The 17,875-nt window shown below is 38.5% G+C and overlaps 2 protein-coding genes across 2 annotated transcripts in view; one reads left to right on the top strand and one right to left on the bottom strand.

Moving 5' to 3' along the window:
* ADD3 (adducin 3) overlaps positions 1-17,875 on the top strand; it is a 160,812-nt gene that overhangs the window by 14,884 nt on the left and 128,053 nt on the right.
* LOC122740503 (mitochondrial uncoupling protein 2-like) lies at positions 4,909-5,840 on the bottom strand. The gene is given in 3 exon segments (XM_043982772.1): positions 4,909-5,229; positions 5,231-5,705; positions 5,707-5,840. Coding segments are annotated over 3 exon segments (930 nt in total).

Genomic DNA, 17,875 nt, shown 5'->3' with positions numbered 1-17,875 from the left:
CCCAGTCATATAGCTAATAAGCATCAGGGGCAGGGTTTGTACTCTGGTCATCCCTGATTCTAAGTTCTCTTCTCTGTCCACAATGTCATCTACCTTGGATTATCCCACTACTTTGGATCTCAGTTTCCTCATTTCTAAATTGAGAGAAGTGAACTAGAGAATCTCTAAGGTCCTTTTCAGCTCCAAGATACTATGCATCTATTGCAGAACAAGGCTAGTACACAGTATAGTGATTTACAACTGGAATCCCGCCAATATGCCCTATGAAAATGAGGTTTTATTGTCTAAGATCCTGTGAATGGACTAATAAAAGGCAAGATCAGGAAAGTTCTTCCTCTCTGTGTATTTACGGTAATTGAGAAGAGGGCCTCATCACTCCAGGAAGTTGTCTACTCTTGGAGTACAATGTTTTAATTCTGTTAGAAGCAGTGGGCTCTTGGCAATGGACAGAGAGCCTTTCCAAAAACAATGGGATGATCAAGGATAGCAAAAATCTCCTTAGAGCAGTTTAAAGAAACATTTTGGCAGCTTTTTCTTTTCTTTTTTTCCCTCTGCTTTATTAGATGCAGTATCATTTCTTCGTAAATGTTTCTCTGAACTTTCTTTCTTTTTTTTTTCTTTTTAGCCCCCTTCTTCCTTTATGGAACAGCAGGAGCCTGCGTTTTCTCTTAGCTGTTTCCAGATGTAAATTTGTTCCTAAGATGATTAGGATAAATATTACTTCTGTGAGATTTAGATCCATTCCTACATATTTACATGCTTTTGAAGAATGCTCAAAATCTGTCTTGTAAAATCTAATTTGTTTGCATTTCTAAATGCAGTCTCATGGTCCTAAGATGTTTGTCAATTAAGGGAGAGGGTGGTTTGCCTTTATATCTAAAGCTTAAGTATGCTATCTGTTGCCACCCTTTTTGAAGCATGTGTTGAAACAACCCTCCCCCAAAAACCAACCAACCAACCAACCAAAAAAACCCCTTTAAGATAGCTCTGGTAGAACTGACTTTTAGAATGTTTCTCTTCTTCAGTTTGAAAGGTGACAAAAGAATGACCCCTTCAAACTTGGTTTAGTTTGGTTTTCCTGAAGAGAAATAATTGTAATGTGTGTGACCCTAGACAAGTCACTTTAATCTCTGTATTTCAGTTTCCTCTTCTGTAAAATGGAGATAATAGTACTTAAAGGGCTATATAATTCAACTATGTACAAACCATCTAGATACAGGATAAACACATATGGACATCTATGACTACTTATCAACATGAAAACAAACCTCATTATCATTTTTGCCCAGTTCATCAATCTATTATATTCCTATGATCTACCACTTCCGCTACATGTTGGGTTGCTGGGACCTTTGATCTTGCCATCACCAAGTGATGAAGCTCAAGAATTTCAAAACTGATTCATCTTATCATCTTTTTCTATAATCCATCTCTTTCAATGCCTATTCTCTTTCAATGTTTCTTTTTTCTTTCTTTCTTTTTTTTTTTGGCTGTGGGACAGTGAGAATTAAGTGATTTGCCTAGGGTCACACAGCTAGTAAGTGTCAAGTGTCTGAGGCCAAATTTGAACCCAGGTCCCCCTGAATCCAGGACCGGTGCTTTATCCACTGTGCCACCTAGTTGTCCCCAGTGCCTAGTCTCTTTCATAAAATACTTGTCAATTTGTCAACAATAAGTTCATCACCCATCACAAATTCTTTGAATTTATTTTCACCTGTACATTTAAGTATTGATTTAGAAGTCATCATTTTGGCTAAATAATAAGACTTTCTGTTTCCAGACCAAGGTTTCCTCTCTTTGTTGCTTTTCCCTTCGGTGGAATAAAAGGATATTCACATTGAGGACATGCCAAATCCAATATTATTTGCACTCCTTACATAAAATCATTGTGACATATTACAGTTTCCTCTTTGATGAGTTTACCAGTTTACCCCTTGGAATTGTTAAAATTAAATGGCATAAATGCATATAAGTAAGTTACTGGAAGAGCCAAGAGAGCTAAAATTTATATTATGTATTTTAATTATATAAATTTACTAGAAAATCCAATACAATAATAATTTATATGCATTTAGGTAAGCAAAGAAAATTGTATTAGATTTGGCTTCATGAGAAGTTCTAGGAGCTTATATGTAGGTATTGGTACCATGCTTCTTTTATTTGACCAAAGTTTTTGGCTTCAAACATGCAGTATTATAAACAAATATAGCATAAAGTTGCATCACAATGTTTTGTAACTGGTGGAATTAATATGGTAGTGGTGGTGGTGGTACATTTATTTATGTAGTCGTCTAAGATTTGCAAAATACTTTACAAATATTATTTTGCAATAACCCTGGGAGGTTGGTGTTATTACTATTCCATTTTATACAAGAGGAAACTAAAGCAGACAGAAATTTAGTGACTTGACCAAAGTAACAGAGCTATTGATTGTCTGAGGTTAGATTTGAATTCAGGTTTTCCTAATTCTAGGTCCAGCATTGTGGCAACCTAGCTGACTAGGAATTTTGCAAATATTGTGTTTTCAGCAGACAAATACTGTGACATTTGAGTATATTATTTTAGGTTTAAAATGTGCTCCTTTTTTTCCCAGTTGAGTTCCTATTTTCCAACCATAAGAGAAAAGAGTTTCATGACTTTAGCTAGAACATTTAGAAAGAAAAAAAAATCTTGATTTTTGAAGATCACCTTAGACTTTTCTTTTTATGGAGGGGTCACATCAAATGCTTCCCAAAACAATACTTCCAGAATTTTGTTAACAAAAGATATTAATTGATCCATCTAGAATTGTCAAAGAGGTTCTGTGACTTAAGTTTGGTAATGGTGAACTCAAACCTAAAAACCTTGGGCATTTTCTTTTAACCTTAAATAGCTGTACATATATTCGTATCCTTTATTTGGATAGAATTTCTTATGGTCATGGTAGATTTGTATGCTTCTCTCATCCTTTTGGAGAGTTGGGGGCTCAATGTGAAGTTTATCTTATGGGTCATAGACAAAAGAGAGTTTCATTTGTAAAATATACTTATATACTTTTTTCCTTCCTCTGCATCTGTGATATCATCTGAATAGAAAATAGCAGTGCACATAGAATAATGTTCCACAATTTATAGTCTTACCATTGCTTAGGGGCTGAAAGTGATTTGCCTGGGGTCGCTGCCAGAATGTGTCAAAAGTGAGACTAAAACAGGAGTTTTCCTGACTGCCTCTTTAGCTACATATAGGGGACTCCAGAATGGGGCCAGGATCTCTTGGGTGACCATGTTTTAATTTTTTTTTGGGGGGGGGGGTAGGGCAGTGAGGGTTAAGTGACTTGCCCAGGGTCACACAGCTAGTAAGTGTCAAGTGTCTGAGGTTGATTTGAACTCGGGTCCTCCTGAATCTAGGGCCGATGCTTTATCCACCGTGCCACCTAGCTGCCCCTATGTTTTGATTTTAAAGAGTGTGTGATCAATCAAGAGGTTGGGGGGGGGTCACACCCTATTTTCATAATAGCCAATCTTAGCTTTGTCTCCAAAACAATCACATCTACCCTATTCTCCTACAGTCTCTTAATTCCCATGCAAATTCCCAACCATCCCTTCACCCCTTTTTGTCCAGAGGTCTGTCTCCCAAGGGTAATTATAATCCAGTTATATACGGTGGGCCAAAAGTCACAATGATTTAATAACTTTTTCAAAAGTATTTTTCTTTATTTTTTACCATTTACAAGATTTGGCTTTTTTAATGTAATTAAAATTAATTTCCTATATATTGTACATGATGCTATGGTATTATAAATTAACAATAAGGGGGTTATTAAATATTGAAACCCTTTCATGACTTTTGGCCTACCCTATACTAACTCTTATCTGGGCACTCAGAGAAGAAGCTTTGCAGGTGCTGTTGGGAAAATGTTTGCCCCCCACAAAAAACAACCACCACCACCACCATTTCCAAACATTTTCTTCAGCTATATTACCTCTGGCTACAGCAGGTATTCCTTGTTTTTTTTTTTTTTTTTTTTTTTGTTTTGTTTTGTTTTGGTTTTGTTTTTTTGTTTTTTTTTTTTTTTTTTTTTTGCGGGGCAGTGGGGGTTAAGTGATTTGCCCAAGGTCACACAGCTAGTAAGTGTCAAGTGTCTGAGGCCAGATTTGAACTCAGGAACTCCTGAATCCAGGGCCAGTGCTTTATCCACTGCGCCACCTAGCCGCCCCCTGGTATTCCTTGTTTTAAAAAAAAATGTAGTGACTAATGAGCAAGAGTCATGCTTCTCCCATTTTAATTTTGAGTGGAACAAAGAATGAGCAGCCAGGGATGGCAGCTTTTATTACATAATCTTTCTCATTAAACCCACCTTATGAACCTCTTTCTAATGAGGGCAATATCATCTTTTGGGGGGGGGAGGTGAGGCAATTGCGGTTAAGGGACTTGCCCAGAGTCACACAACTAGTAAGTGTCAAGTGTCTGAGGCCGAATTTGAACTCAGGTCCTCCTGACTCCAGGGCCGGTGCTCTATCCACTGTACCACCTAGCTGCCCTGCAATATCATCTTTGTGTTCTGTCTTCTTACCTTTTATATCCCCATAGTTGCCAATCCTTGTTATTTCTGTCTTCACAACTGATTTTTTTAATCTTCTATTCACATAACCACCAATCCAGTTTAATTCTTCATGACCTCTTATCTTGACGTTTGCACTAGCCTCCTAATTTTTTTTTTCTGGGTTCTGGTCTGGCTTTATTAGAAGTAAGGAAAGCTTAAGAACTGGGTGAGGCTGCAATGGAAAAGGATAAAATGGGGCTAACTCTAGGGCAGGGAGGTTCTTCAGGGGAGGAGAGGAAGAGGGAAGAAAAATGAGATGGGAGGCAGGCTGGGGGTCTGGACTTCAAGGGGGAGGGGTGTACAGCAGAGAGCTAGCAGGAGAGGGCTCAGAAAGGAGCTTCCTGGGAAGTGTGAGTGGCCAGTAGGGCCTGTTTCAGTTGCTCGTAGGTGACAAACATCACTATATTCCAAGAGCCCAAGCGCAGGGAGGAAGGCATGAACCCTTTGTAGAAGGCTTGGGGTCCCTCCTTCCGGAGCAAAGTTAAGGCACAGTGGCCAGCACTGGCATAGTGGCCCATGGCAGAGTTCAAGTATCTTGTCTTGACCATGTCCACAGGGGAGGCAATGATGGTGATGCAGAAGCCAGCCCCAAAGGCTGATGTGAAGTGGCATGGAAGGTCATCAGTCAAGAGGTGGGCCTTCAGTGGGGGCATCTTTGATGAGATCATATGTCACCAGCTCAGCACAGTTGACAATAGCATTGCGGGCAACGTTGAGTGAAGTTCCTTTCCATAGGCCCCGAAGCCCCTCCTCTCTGGCGATAGTCTTATAGGCATCCAGTGTGCCCTGATATCTCCAGCTGCCACCTGCACGAGCCTGGGCCTGGAAACGTACCTTCACCACATCTGTGTGTTGAGCTACGGCCGCTGCCAGTGCCCCTGTGGTACAGCCTGCCAGGAGGTGGCTCCCAATGCCTGCATGCTCAGATTCCTTGGTGTAGAACTGCTTGACAGAGTCATAGAGGCCAATGCGGACAGAGGCAAAACTCATCTGGCGCTGCAAGCCAGCCACCAGCCCACTGTACAGGCTGCCAGGGCCGTCAGTCTTCACCATGGTCAGAATGGTGCCCATGACACCCCCATACTGGGCAGTGGCAGAGGAAGCTCGGATGCGCCCCCCCTCCCCCTTGAATCTGCAGCCGGACTTTGGCTTTGTCCAGAGGGGAGGTGATGAGGTCAGCGATGCAGGCACCAGTGCCAGCCCCAAGGAACTTGATGGTGGCTGTTGGGGGTACATCTGTAGGCTTAAATCCAACCATGATTCGACACTGGTTTTCTGCTACTTCCCAGGAGGGAGAGGAGAAATGGTAAGATGGCCTCCGGTGACTAAGACGAGATAGAGGAACTCTGCTGGAGTCATCATTCGGAGGGTCTCACGAGATGGCACCTTGATCAAGCTTCTCTAAAGGTGTCCCACTCTTCAAAGTTGCTCACAGTAACCATGGCCCACTTCCCTTGATTTTCCATAGAAAGTTGCTGGGAAACTGAATACCTAATGATCATACTATGTGCCCGGGACCATAAAGGAAAACAAGAGGAGGTGACCGCAGTGGCAGCAGCGGTGGCGTCGGGAAGCGTGAGCCCTGTGGCGGAGTCTGGAGTCCGGGGGGGACTGGAGCGGCTGCCTGGCTCTCCGTTGGGTCGCTAAAAAGTCACAGTCTTGGACTGGGGAGACATGCTCTAGCCTCCTAATTTGTATTCTTGTCTCCTTACCTCCAGTCTAGTTCCTATACAGGTGCTAAAGGGCTTTAAGCAGAAATCTGATTATTTGGTAAGCTACAGTTGCTCCCTTTTGATCAAATATTATTTCGTGATTAACTCATCCTTTTAAAAACTTCTGTTTTGGTAACATTTAATTTTTAGAATAATACATTTTTATGACACAAATAAGTAAGTATGTACTTATTGGGTTATGTGTTCAGATTTTTTTTACTGAGAAACATTCCCCATCAAAAAGTTTAGAGACTAGTATACTACATAGTACTCATGCTCTTAGTGAATCAAACCTATGTTGCAGTCCTATGTGTAAAAACAGACAGATGAGTCATCTCTCCAGGTGCAAAGAAAGTAGTGATTTATGGCTTTTCAGGCTTTTAGTAGCTTAAAATAAGTGCATAGAGTTAAGATGAAATTAATAAGTAGTAAGGTTAATTTTAAAACATACCACCTTTCATTAAGTTTAAAAAATCAGGATTAGTTCTTGAACTTGTTTTTAGCTTTACTTGTTTTGGGGTCACAACTTAACTTTAAAAAAAGCAATAATAGCTTTTTGCTTTTGAATCTCTGCATATTCATTTTGACAGATTCCCTCTGCTAACGTGCTAATGGACCAGTCTCTTCATCTGTAACTTGTATCTGCTAGTTCAGAGTAACCTGAGAGGAAGAGCAACAGGCCTGTCTTTACATCATGACTTTTGCAGCATCCAGATTTAGCCCCCACATTTCCTGCCGCCTAGATTTTTCAAAATAGGTTTTCCTAGTTTTCCCAAGTAATAGCTGAATACTCTAATTGTACTTTCTACCTAGAAGTAGAGTTAAATACTCTTTTTTTTTTACTGATTTATTCGATTCCCTTAGGGGGATCTGTGAACTCATCAGAATAGGCACTTCACCATTGTAACCTTTTGCTCCTCTCCATCCTTTCTCAGCCTGTGTAATTCTTGTCTATGTCTTTTCATACATTTTTCATAAACAACTTTTGTACTTAAAACATATATGTGTGGTATCAATATTGCATTTGAATCTCTCATTCTTAGGTGGCTGGCCCTCTTCTCTAGTCATCAGTGTCTGGTATAAATGAACATATTAATATGGTTCACTTCCTTCAGTAGTCTATCAACTTATGGTCACTGGACAAAATTTTTCTCTTAATTTTCAGTAGCTAAATTGATGTTACAAACAAAGAAATATTTGACTCAATATTCTCTGCCTGCTTTTTACCACTTTACCACCATTACTGTTGAAGTCAAAGGCAACCAGGACTGAGAACTACTCTGTAATTTTTGTCTACCGCATAGATCACCTTTGACAAAATACTGTCATTCGTCACCTGGTAACCACCTTCTGGTGATGAACTTCTTCAGATCTAACCAGGTTCTTTCTCATATGGCAAATATAAACCATCACTAGTCTCATGCTTGAAACCTTTCCATTTAGTAGAATTTGTTAGAATGTATGAATAGCTGGCATAGTTTTCAAAAACCCAGAATAATTTTTTGCATTCAATTGAGTATTGAATTATGCTAGGAACTTAGAAAAAAATTTGTGTTCTTTGTAACCTCCTGAGGTTTGGTATTATGTGTGTGGTATGTGGTCATATTTATCTTTCTGACAGAATTTAAGCTCCTTGAGGGCAAAGGCCTTTTTGCTTGTCTTTGTAAAGTGCTTACCCCGCCCCCCCCAATTCTGTGATCAAATAACATTGGCCTCCTTGCTTTGTTATTGGTTTCACAAGACACTCTGTCTTCAGATTCTGGCCATTTTCACTGGCTATCTCCTCTGCCTGGAAGTCTTTTCCTTCCCATCTTCACCTTCTGGCTTCCTTTGCCTCCTTCAAACCCCAGCTGAAATTCCACCTTCTATGGGAGGCTTTTCCTATTCCCCCTTTTTTTTTTTAAGTGAGGCAAGTGGGGTTAAGTGATTTGCCCACGGTCACACAGCTAGTAAGTGTTAAGTGTCTGAGGCCGGATTTGAACTCAGGTACTCCTGACTCCAGGGCCGGTGCTCTATCCACTGTGCCACCTAGCTGCCCCCATTCCCTTTTAATTCTGTTGATTATCACCAATTTATCTTGTATGCAAATTGTGTATACATATTTCTTTTTATGTTGTCTTGTCCATTAGACTGTGAGCTCCTGAAGAACAGATACTGTTTGCCTTTCTTTATGTCCCCAAGCTTAGCATAGTGTCTGGTACATAGTAGGCAATTAATAAATGTTTATTGACTAATTGACTTAAATGGAAGTTCTGGGAAGAAGTATCCAGAGGGAGAGGCCACCAGTGTGAAATTCAGACAAGAGTGAGCTTCAGAATAAAGAGTTGGGGCATGGTAGTGAAAGTACAGAGTGCAGCCTCTGGTGAGAAATGAGACATGGCTTATCTGGAAGCCCTCCTTAAATGGAGGTTTTGGTGGAAGATATCCAATCAGAGGAAGAGGCTGTAGGGGAGGAGAATTCTTCCAGTGTTTGAATTCCAGGGCTGGAGTGAACCTCAGATAAAGAGCTGGGGCTTAGTAGAGGAAGTAATAGGGAGCCATTGGTATTGTTTAAATATGGTCAGATCTGCATCTTAGGAAGATCACTTTGCTAACAGGAGAGCCTGGACTGCAGTGGGGAGAGATTTGAGACTTAGTTTGTGAGTCTAGGTTACTGAGAAGGTTACTGAAATAGTTTTAGGGAAATGTAGAAGAGGAGAAGGTTTGATGGGAGGAATAATGAATTTAGTTTGGGATATGTTGAGTTTAAATGTTTATAGGACATCATTTCAAGATGTCCTGTAAGCAATTGGAGATGAAACTGGAAATCAGCAAGAAATTTAAGGCTGATCAAGTAGGTTACCAACGTAGGGATGGTACAGAAATCCACAGGAGGTGATGAGATAACCAAGCAAACTGGTATAGAGGGAGAACAGTAGAGGATCCAGGACAGAGACTTGGGTCTGTGGGCATGACCTGGATGAAGATACAGCAAAGGAAACTGAGAAGCAATTGTAAGACAGGTGGAAGGAGAGTTTTGAGAGTAGTGGTGCAAAAATCTCGAGAGAAGAGAATTTTAAGGAGAGAGTGATAGGCAGTGTCAATACTAATTCTAGTATATTATACTAAGTTGCCTGTAGCTCTAAGATCTAATAGCTCTGGGGAAAGGGTATCAGGCTAAACCTTTGCCACCTTCCCCACTCTGAGAAGAATGAGATTGAGCCACAAGAATCATGAGCCTTGGGTCTGGAAGCGATCTTTGAAATCCTCTAGTCCAACCCCTACATTTCATGAAGGAGGAAAATGAGGCCTGCACAGGCCAAGTGACTTGTCTCATTCAGCTCATACAATAGGAAACAGTAGAGCTGAGGTTCAGATGCACATCCTCAAATTGGAATCTTAAGCTGTTTCCACTATCCTTCCCTGTTTCTTACTGAACTTAATGTTTGTCTCAGGAGCTATTGAGTCCTATTAACTAAACTTTCTTTTACTTGTCTCTTCTATTTAGTTAGGAAAGATTTTGTGAAGTCACAAAAATGTATCATAAACTTGTTGTCCTTATGCAAAGCCAGGCTAATTTTATATATTGTTCCAGTTTTAGTGTGGCTACCTCTGAAGCAAATAATGTGCAAGGTAAACATTTTTGACATGGTTAGCAATGTAATACTGAAATTTTGAGCTGCTGGATTTTTTTTTTCCCAGCAAGGAACATATTTAAAAAGGAAAAGAGATCCTGTTTCCAATAACCAGAAGCAGGAAGGTTATGATACCACTTGAAAAGCTCATAGAACTCAGGACCTCATTTTCCATTATTCTCATGTTGCATTTAACTCATGCAAATATGTATGTGTTATAGTACAGAAGAAAAGGAAGAAATAATTATATATCTTAGGAATAATAGTGTTTTGCTTTGATTTTATGTGTGTGAGATTAAATTTTACTTATCAGCATAGACAATGCAATGCATTCCATCAATTCCTTTTATTCATTTTAATTTTCAATTAAAAAGCTTTGTACTGATTTGGTCTGATGCTTTAGAAGAAAATGTTCTGCTGTGACATTTTGTCTTAACAGCAATTTTAGAAGGCAATTTCAAGATAATTTCTACAATATAGCCTTTCTGAGAAGCTGAAAAAGTTCATTGTTATGGTTAAAGCCTAAATAAAATATAATTGCTTTTCATTTAACTGTTAAATTAAGTAATGTCTTTAGAGCTATTTATTATTTTAATAATTTTAAATAGAAATAGATACAAGACCAAGATACTTCCTTTAGAACTAAGAAGACTTTGTGTCAAATTTCTTATTAAAATGATTTAACTTATTTGGGAATTGGCTGGGTTTCATGGTGAAAGTTTCAATGTTAAATTCCTTGTAAGTTAACTTAGATGAAAGCCATGTAATCATTTTAAAGCTAATTCATTTTATTCTGCTCATTATTCTGGGTTTTGTTCAATAGAGAATATGTAAAATCAGAATTAAGTGTTGTCCTTAATGGAAATTTTTCTATTTTTTTCCAATTTAATGCAAGTGGAATAAATTGTTTTCAAAAATTTCTATCAGATGTTCTAACAAGCAGCTTATAAATAGATCCCCAAATTACTCTTCATTCAATACAATCTTAGATATAAATTCAGAGAATTGTAGGTCTCAGATAAATTAGAAATCATTCATTCTGACCCATTCATTTTATAGATAAGGAAACTGAGGACCAGAGCAGGGAAATGACTTGTCCAAGGTCAGTTTGTAGCCTTTTTTGATGACTCCTTTTATGATGATACTTGATCAGAATGAGAACCACCCACCTCTGCAGCATTCATAACTGTCAGAGAAAGACAATTATTATTATTCTAAGATAGAAAGTTTTTCTACCATGGATTTTAAGTGCAAGAAATTTTGTTTTTATTTTTCCTGTTCTTATATAAATAGCAATTTCTTATAAAGCAATGGTGTCAAACTAAAATAGAAAAGGGGACCACTAATCTTCCCATTAGGGCAGCTAGGTGGTACAGTAGATAGAGCAGCACCAGGCCTGGAGTCAGGAAGACCTGATTTCAAACCCAGCCTCAGATACTAGCTATGTGACCCTGGGGCAAATCATTTGCCTTAGTTCACTTATCTGTAAAATGAGCTGGAGAAGGAAATGGAAAACCATTGCCAAGAAAATCCCAAATGGGGTCATGAAGAGTTGGACACAACTGAAATGACTGAACAGCAGCTATCTGAACACAAGGATCCCTGTGGGCTTAATTTTGACTTAATTTTAAAATGTAAGTTATCTGTTTTATTGCATTTTTAAAAAAATATTCTCCAATTATAGTTTAATCTGCTTTTATCTATATTGAGAATATTGCCGGTATAAAATATATAGCCTGTGGGCAGTGTGTTTGGCACCTCTGCTATAGAGTATAATTTGAAAGTTGTCAGATATTCCCCATTCTCCTCTAGAAAGGAAGGGAGGGAGGGAAGGAGAAGGTATGAAAGAGGGAGAAGGGAAGGAGAAGGGAGAGAGGGAAAGGAAAAGAATAGAAGGGAGAATGAGAGAATAGAGGGAAGAAGAGAGACAGGAAGGAGAGAGAGGAGAGAGGGAAGAAGGAAGGGAGCTAGGAAGGCAGGAAGGAACTTATCTACCTCTTCCTCGCTAGTCTGCCACTTACATGAAACTACTACTATTTTCTCTACTTTGGAATAAGGCACTTCTTTTTCACTCTTTAAGTATAAATGCCTCTGGAGGGGCAACAACTTAAGCACTTACCCTAATCCGTTAAAATTTGAATGTGATTTATGTTTCAGACAACTTTCTTCCTTTTGTCACAGATATAGTGGAAGAGTATATCTTAGGTGTAATGGAAGCTTTGGAAGGATGACAAGTAGTGGGATTATTTTAGAAGGATGGGTAAAGTGGGAAGGTACTTTAGGTAAATTTTCCTTCTTCATGACTTTACCCAGAGCCAACATTATTTTTATTTAACTAGAAAATGCAGGTAAGCCTAATACCCCCATTCATTGGACATGCTAGTTAATTTAGGTTTATTGTAACAATACACCTATAGTGTAAATGGTTGAAGAATTTGGGAAACAATTCAGATAGTTCATTGCTCATCTTTTAATGGAATATTGTTTTTGTTATATTAATTTTATTTCAGTATAGATGTTTAATTTAATTTATCAAGTAAAATAGCATTTCTAAATATTTCTAAATGTCATAATTGCTTAATAAAGAACATATTTCAAGACCCAATTCAAATGCCACTTCCTTTCTAAAACTTTCCCTGATTTCTCACCTTCTCCACTGCAAGTTATTTTTTCTTCCTTAGTCTGAGTCTTTCTCACACTTCACATGGCACTTTGTGCTTCTCAAGCATCTATTATGTTTTTTTGTGTGAAAAATAAGTTATGTCTTCATATGACATTTTCCCTACTAGATTTGCAAACTCCAAGAGAGAAAGGACTGTGCATTATTTATCTTTGGGTCCTAGTGACTAGTACAGTGCTCAGTAAAAACAACTACATAACAAGTGTTTGTTGAATTGGAAGTCACTTTATTGACTTCCTCTTTCCTTCAGTGCTTAAACATCCAAGCCGAGATAAACCTCTCTACCCCTTAGAAATAGGTTTTCTGAGTTCCTGTGGTAGAAAATAATTCACCACTGTATGCCTTTCCTTCTGGTTCTGAGCCTTCTCAATCCTAATCTTTCTTTATCTCTCTGCAACATTTGACATTGTTGACTACTTTCTCCTCCCTGGATTTTCATGACACTCTCCTCTCCTGGTTCTCCTTTTTTCTCTATATACACTCTTTCACTTGGAGGTTAGATTATCTCCATGCAGATGGTTCCCAGATCTACACATCTAAGCTCCAGTCTCTATCTTTTTTTCACTTTAGTCCCACATCAACTGCCTATTGGACATTTAAAACTGAATGTCCTGTATACATGTCAAATTTAAATGTTCCCAACAGAAAATATTCCCCTTTTCTGAAATTGACTGTTATTGTCCATAGTACCACCATTCTTTCAAATCAACCAGGTTCTCAATTTCAGTGTCAGCATCCTACTGGACTTCTTAGCCTCATTCAACCAACATGTCAGTATTTACCAAATCTTGTCCTTCCTATTTCTATAACATCTCTCCTATAACTTCCCTTCTCTTTACTCTCATAGTTATCCCCATAGTTTAGATCCTTATTACCTCTTTTTTTTTTTTTTTTAGTAAGGCAATTGGGGTTAAGTGACTTGCCCAGGGTCACACAGCTAGTAAGTGTTAGGTGTCTGAGGCCGGATTTGAACTCAGGTACTCCTGACTCCAGGGCCGGTGTTCTATCCACTGCGCCACCTAGCTGCCCCTATTACCTCTTACTTACAGCCTCCTATTTGGTCTCCCTGCCTCAACTTTCTCTCCATTCCAATCCAGCCATATAATCTCATAAGCAACACATTATCTCCTGACTCTAGATATCCTGGAGACATCTTAAACTCAACATGTCCAAAGTTGAATGTATCTGTAGCCCTAAACCCTCTACTTTTCCAAACATCTCTATTTCTGTCAAACCATCCTTCCAGGTTTATAATTTCCAAATTATCCTCAGTTCCTTATACTCCTTTATTTCACATATCTAATCATTTGCAAATTTTGCTGGTTTTACCTTCATAACATCTCTTGCCTCTGACCCCTTTTCTCCACTTAAATAACCACAACCTTAGTTGAGGGACTCATAACCTTTCATGTAGGTTATTGCATCAGTCAGCTTCAAGTCTCTCCCCATTCTAGTCCATATCATACACTGTTGTCAACATCATTTTCCTTAAACATAGATCTGACCCTGTGACTCCTCTAGTCATTCAACTGCAGTGCCTCCTTATCGCCTCTAGAATAAAACATAAACTCTTTTGTTCGGCTCTTAAAAAGCCCTACACAACCTGGCTTTTACCCATCGAAAAATGGTCTTCTTGAATGTTACTCTCTCTTCTGTTCTTTTCAACCTATCCCAACTGGCATTTTCTCTGTTCTTCACATATAACACTCTTATCTTTGCTCTCTATGCCTTTGCATTGGCATAATCCCAAATGACTGGGATTTAGTTCTTTTTTTACCTGCACCTCAGAGAGGCCCCTCTCTTCATTTAAAGATGCAGTTGAAGTGCCATCTTCTGCATGAAGGCTTTCCTGCTTCTCCCAAATGATAGTATCATTCCTCCTTAACTAGTGTGCATTTAACTGATTTGTTTATGTGGTTATTTATTAACTTTAGATCTTTGCTTACTATATTTTGCATGCCCCCCACCTCACCCCCACCCCCCACCATCAGAATGTAAAATCTTTTCAAGTTAGCATTGTTTCCTTGTACTTAAATTCCAGCACCTAGCATAGTGCATAGGATGTAGTAGGTCCTCCATAAATATTTGTTGATCTGTGCCTTAGCAGTGCTTGTCTCATAGGCTCATGATGTCCTCCTTCCTCATTTTCATCTCCTGGAATCTCCTTTCCTTCAGGACCCAATTCAAGCACCACCTTCAACATGAAGTTGTTAGTATCCTTCCTTCTGAAAGCACCTTATGTACATTCGGTGTATAGTCTGTGTTTACTTATCTTTTATTTTTGTATTTGTATGCCCAGTATTTGGCAGAGGGCTTGGTTCAGAATAAGGTTTGTTAGTCATCAATTGGTTATCTTGTCTGATCCTCAAAGAACAGAAATGTAGCACATTGCTAGGCATTTATGTGTTTTTTTTAAAAAAAAGTATTTTATTATTTTCCAATTGCTTGTAGAGATAGTTTTCAACATTTGTTTTTATAAAATTTCCAATTTTAAATGTTTCTCCTTTCCCCCCTCCCCTAGACAGCAGGTAATTTGATATAGGTTATATATATATATATATATATATATATATATATATATATATATATATATAATACCATTAAACATATTTCTGCATTAGTCATGTTATAAGAGAAGAATCAGAGCAAAAAGGAAAAACCTCAAAAAAGAAAAACAACAGCACCAAAAACAAAAGAAATAGTACGGTTCAATCAGCATCCATATTTCACAGTTCTTTTTTTTTTTTTCTGGATTTGGAGAACGCTTTCCATCATGAGTCCTTTGGAACTTTCTTGTACCATTGTAATGGTGAGAAGAATCTAGTCTATCACAGTTGATCAACACATAATGTTGATGATACTGTGTACAGTGTTCTTCTGGTTCTGCTCATTTCACTCATCATCAGTTCATGCAAGTCCTTGAAGGTTTCTCTATATTCTACCTGCTCATCATTTTTTTTACAGCAGAATAGAATTTCATTACATTCATATACCACAACTTGTTCAGCCATTCCCCAGTTGATGGACATCCCCTCAATCTTCATGCCCTGCATAAATGTGAGTTCTTAGCATCACAACATGGATTTTAAACGTTCTGTGAGTGCCTTGGAAGTCTTCTGTAAAACAATATAATTTATTTAGGATTATGAACTCATCTGGGTACTATATACTACATAATAATAATTACAGTGATAGCTGGCATTTCTATATTACTTATTACATACCAGGCACTATCCTAAGCCCTTTACAAATATTATCTGATTTGATCTCTACAACAACACTGGGAGGTAGGTGCTGTTATTATCCTTAGTGTACAGCTGAGACAAATAGGTTAAGTGAATTGCCTAGGGTCACAGAGCTAGTAAGTATCTGAGGACAGACTTGAATTCAAGTCTTCCTGACTCTGGGCACAATGCTCTATTTACTGCACCACCTACAATGGACACATATTTTTTTTCTCTGAATAGAAGAACTCAGTGACTGAACTTTGGTTTATAACGTAAGTAACCATAGGCCTATTGTTTCACAATGTACATCAAGTTATAATATGCATTTTTATATTTGCATTAAGTTTGGGAATCATGACAATATTTATTGGTCTTAAAGAATATAGCAAATGGGAGTTTACATAATTTATATTCCTCTGAATTGTTCACAATGTTAAGAAATTAACCAGGTAGAAATTTAAAACACCATTGAAATGTGGAGAATATTAGAAAGTTAAAAATATATGATTAGATTAAATGTGAATTTTTCATAAGCTTTATACTGTAGACCACATCTGTGGTAATGTTTTTGGAAATCAGTTACATTTGAAAATTCAGTTCCCTGCCAACCACATCTGGTTGTACTTTATATTACATAGTTTGAAAACATTTCTTGAATTGCAAGAAAGCAAACCATATGATAAAGGCTTTCCTTACCTGACTAAAGTTGTTTACAGTTAATGCCAAACTTTACCAAGCTTAACAGATCAGCAGTGTGTAAGGCATGGTTGTCAGAATGCATCAAGTATCACAAGGACTTGTGGAAAAAATGGGATTCTTGTGTTTATCTGCCATTGTAACTTACTGAGACTTCTAACATCATTCTGGATTCATAATGCTATCTGTTGCCCCTTGAGAGGTCTCACATACTTATGGGCTTTTCAGGTTTGGGGCTTCTCAAAGACGGTAGCCTTATTGAAAGACCACTCCTTCACAAGTTCTTATGACTGGGCAACTGTTGCTAATTATATATGCCCTGTGCTTGTATGGATTTTTGATATGTATTTGGTTTTTGTACTTCATTACATACTATCAGAGGTTGACAACCTATGGTGCACACATATCTGAGTGACACAAGGTAACATTGAGTGGCAAGATAGCAAAACTTGTGAATTTATGAGCAATCTTGTGATTCAAGCAAAGCTTGGCTTCCTCATATAACCCTTATTCACATCCTTTCTTAGTATTCCATTCCATCTCTCACCCATCAGTTAGCCATTCTTGCTCTCAGATGACTATCAGTTAATTCCTGCTAAGATATTATCCAGTCATTAAGATGGTAGATAATTAAGCTACCCTCCCCTTGAATTTTTAATTGATTTTTTGTATGTCTGTGTGAGTGAGGCAATTGGGGTTAAGTGACTTGCCCAAGGTCACACAGCTAGTGTTAAGTGTCTGAGGCCAGATTTGAACTCAGGTCCTCCTGACTCCAGGGCCGGTACTCTATCCACTGTGCCACCTAGCTGCCCCCCCCTTGAATTTTTAAGAGATTTTTTTTTAATGGAAAGAACTTTAAGACCAAAAGGAACAAAGTTATAATGGTGGAGTGACAGAGTTGATATGGGAATATGAGACTGCCTGTTCTTCCACTATATTTTATGTATTATGATTATACAGCCTGTGTCCTAGAGTGATAGACATGGGCATGGGAGAGAAATTAACTTTGCTGCCTCTTTTTGACCAGGTTTGCTCAGCCAGGAGTCTGGGTCACTAGGAATATTCTTCCAGGATTTCTTCAAGCACAGTTCTGCTGACCCGCTTATGTAGAACACCTTATACCTAGAGACTTGCCTAGAAGAATATTGCGAGTCACTACCACCTCTCTTACTTTACCTTACCCTACCTCAGTTCTGAAGCTGTGGCAATCTGGGAGGCAGTGTGCTATAGCAGAAAAACCACTGTTCTGTGAATCAAGACCTCTGTTCAAATGTCTGCCCCATCCTAACTGTGGAACCTTGAGCAAGCTCCTAAAGCTCTTTGAGCTTTCAAAGTGAGCAAGTGGGACTAGAATATCTCCGAGG

Source organism: Dromiciops gliroides, chromosome 2, assembly GCF_019393635.1.
Source record: "Dromiciops gliroides isolate mDroGli1 chromosome 2, mDroGli1.pri, whole genome shotgun sequence".
In the NCBI taxonomy this organism is placed as follows: domain Eukaryota; kingdom Metazoa; phylum Chordata; class Mammalia; order Microbiotheria; family Microbiotheriidae; genus Dromiciops; species Dromiciops gliroides.
The sequence above is the reverse complement of the archived record's forward strand: the minus strand, read 5'-3'. Positions and strand labels throughout refer to the sequence as shown.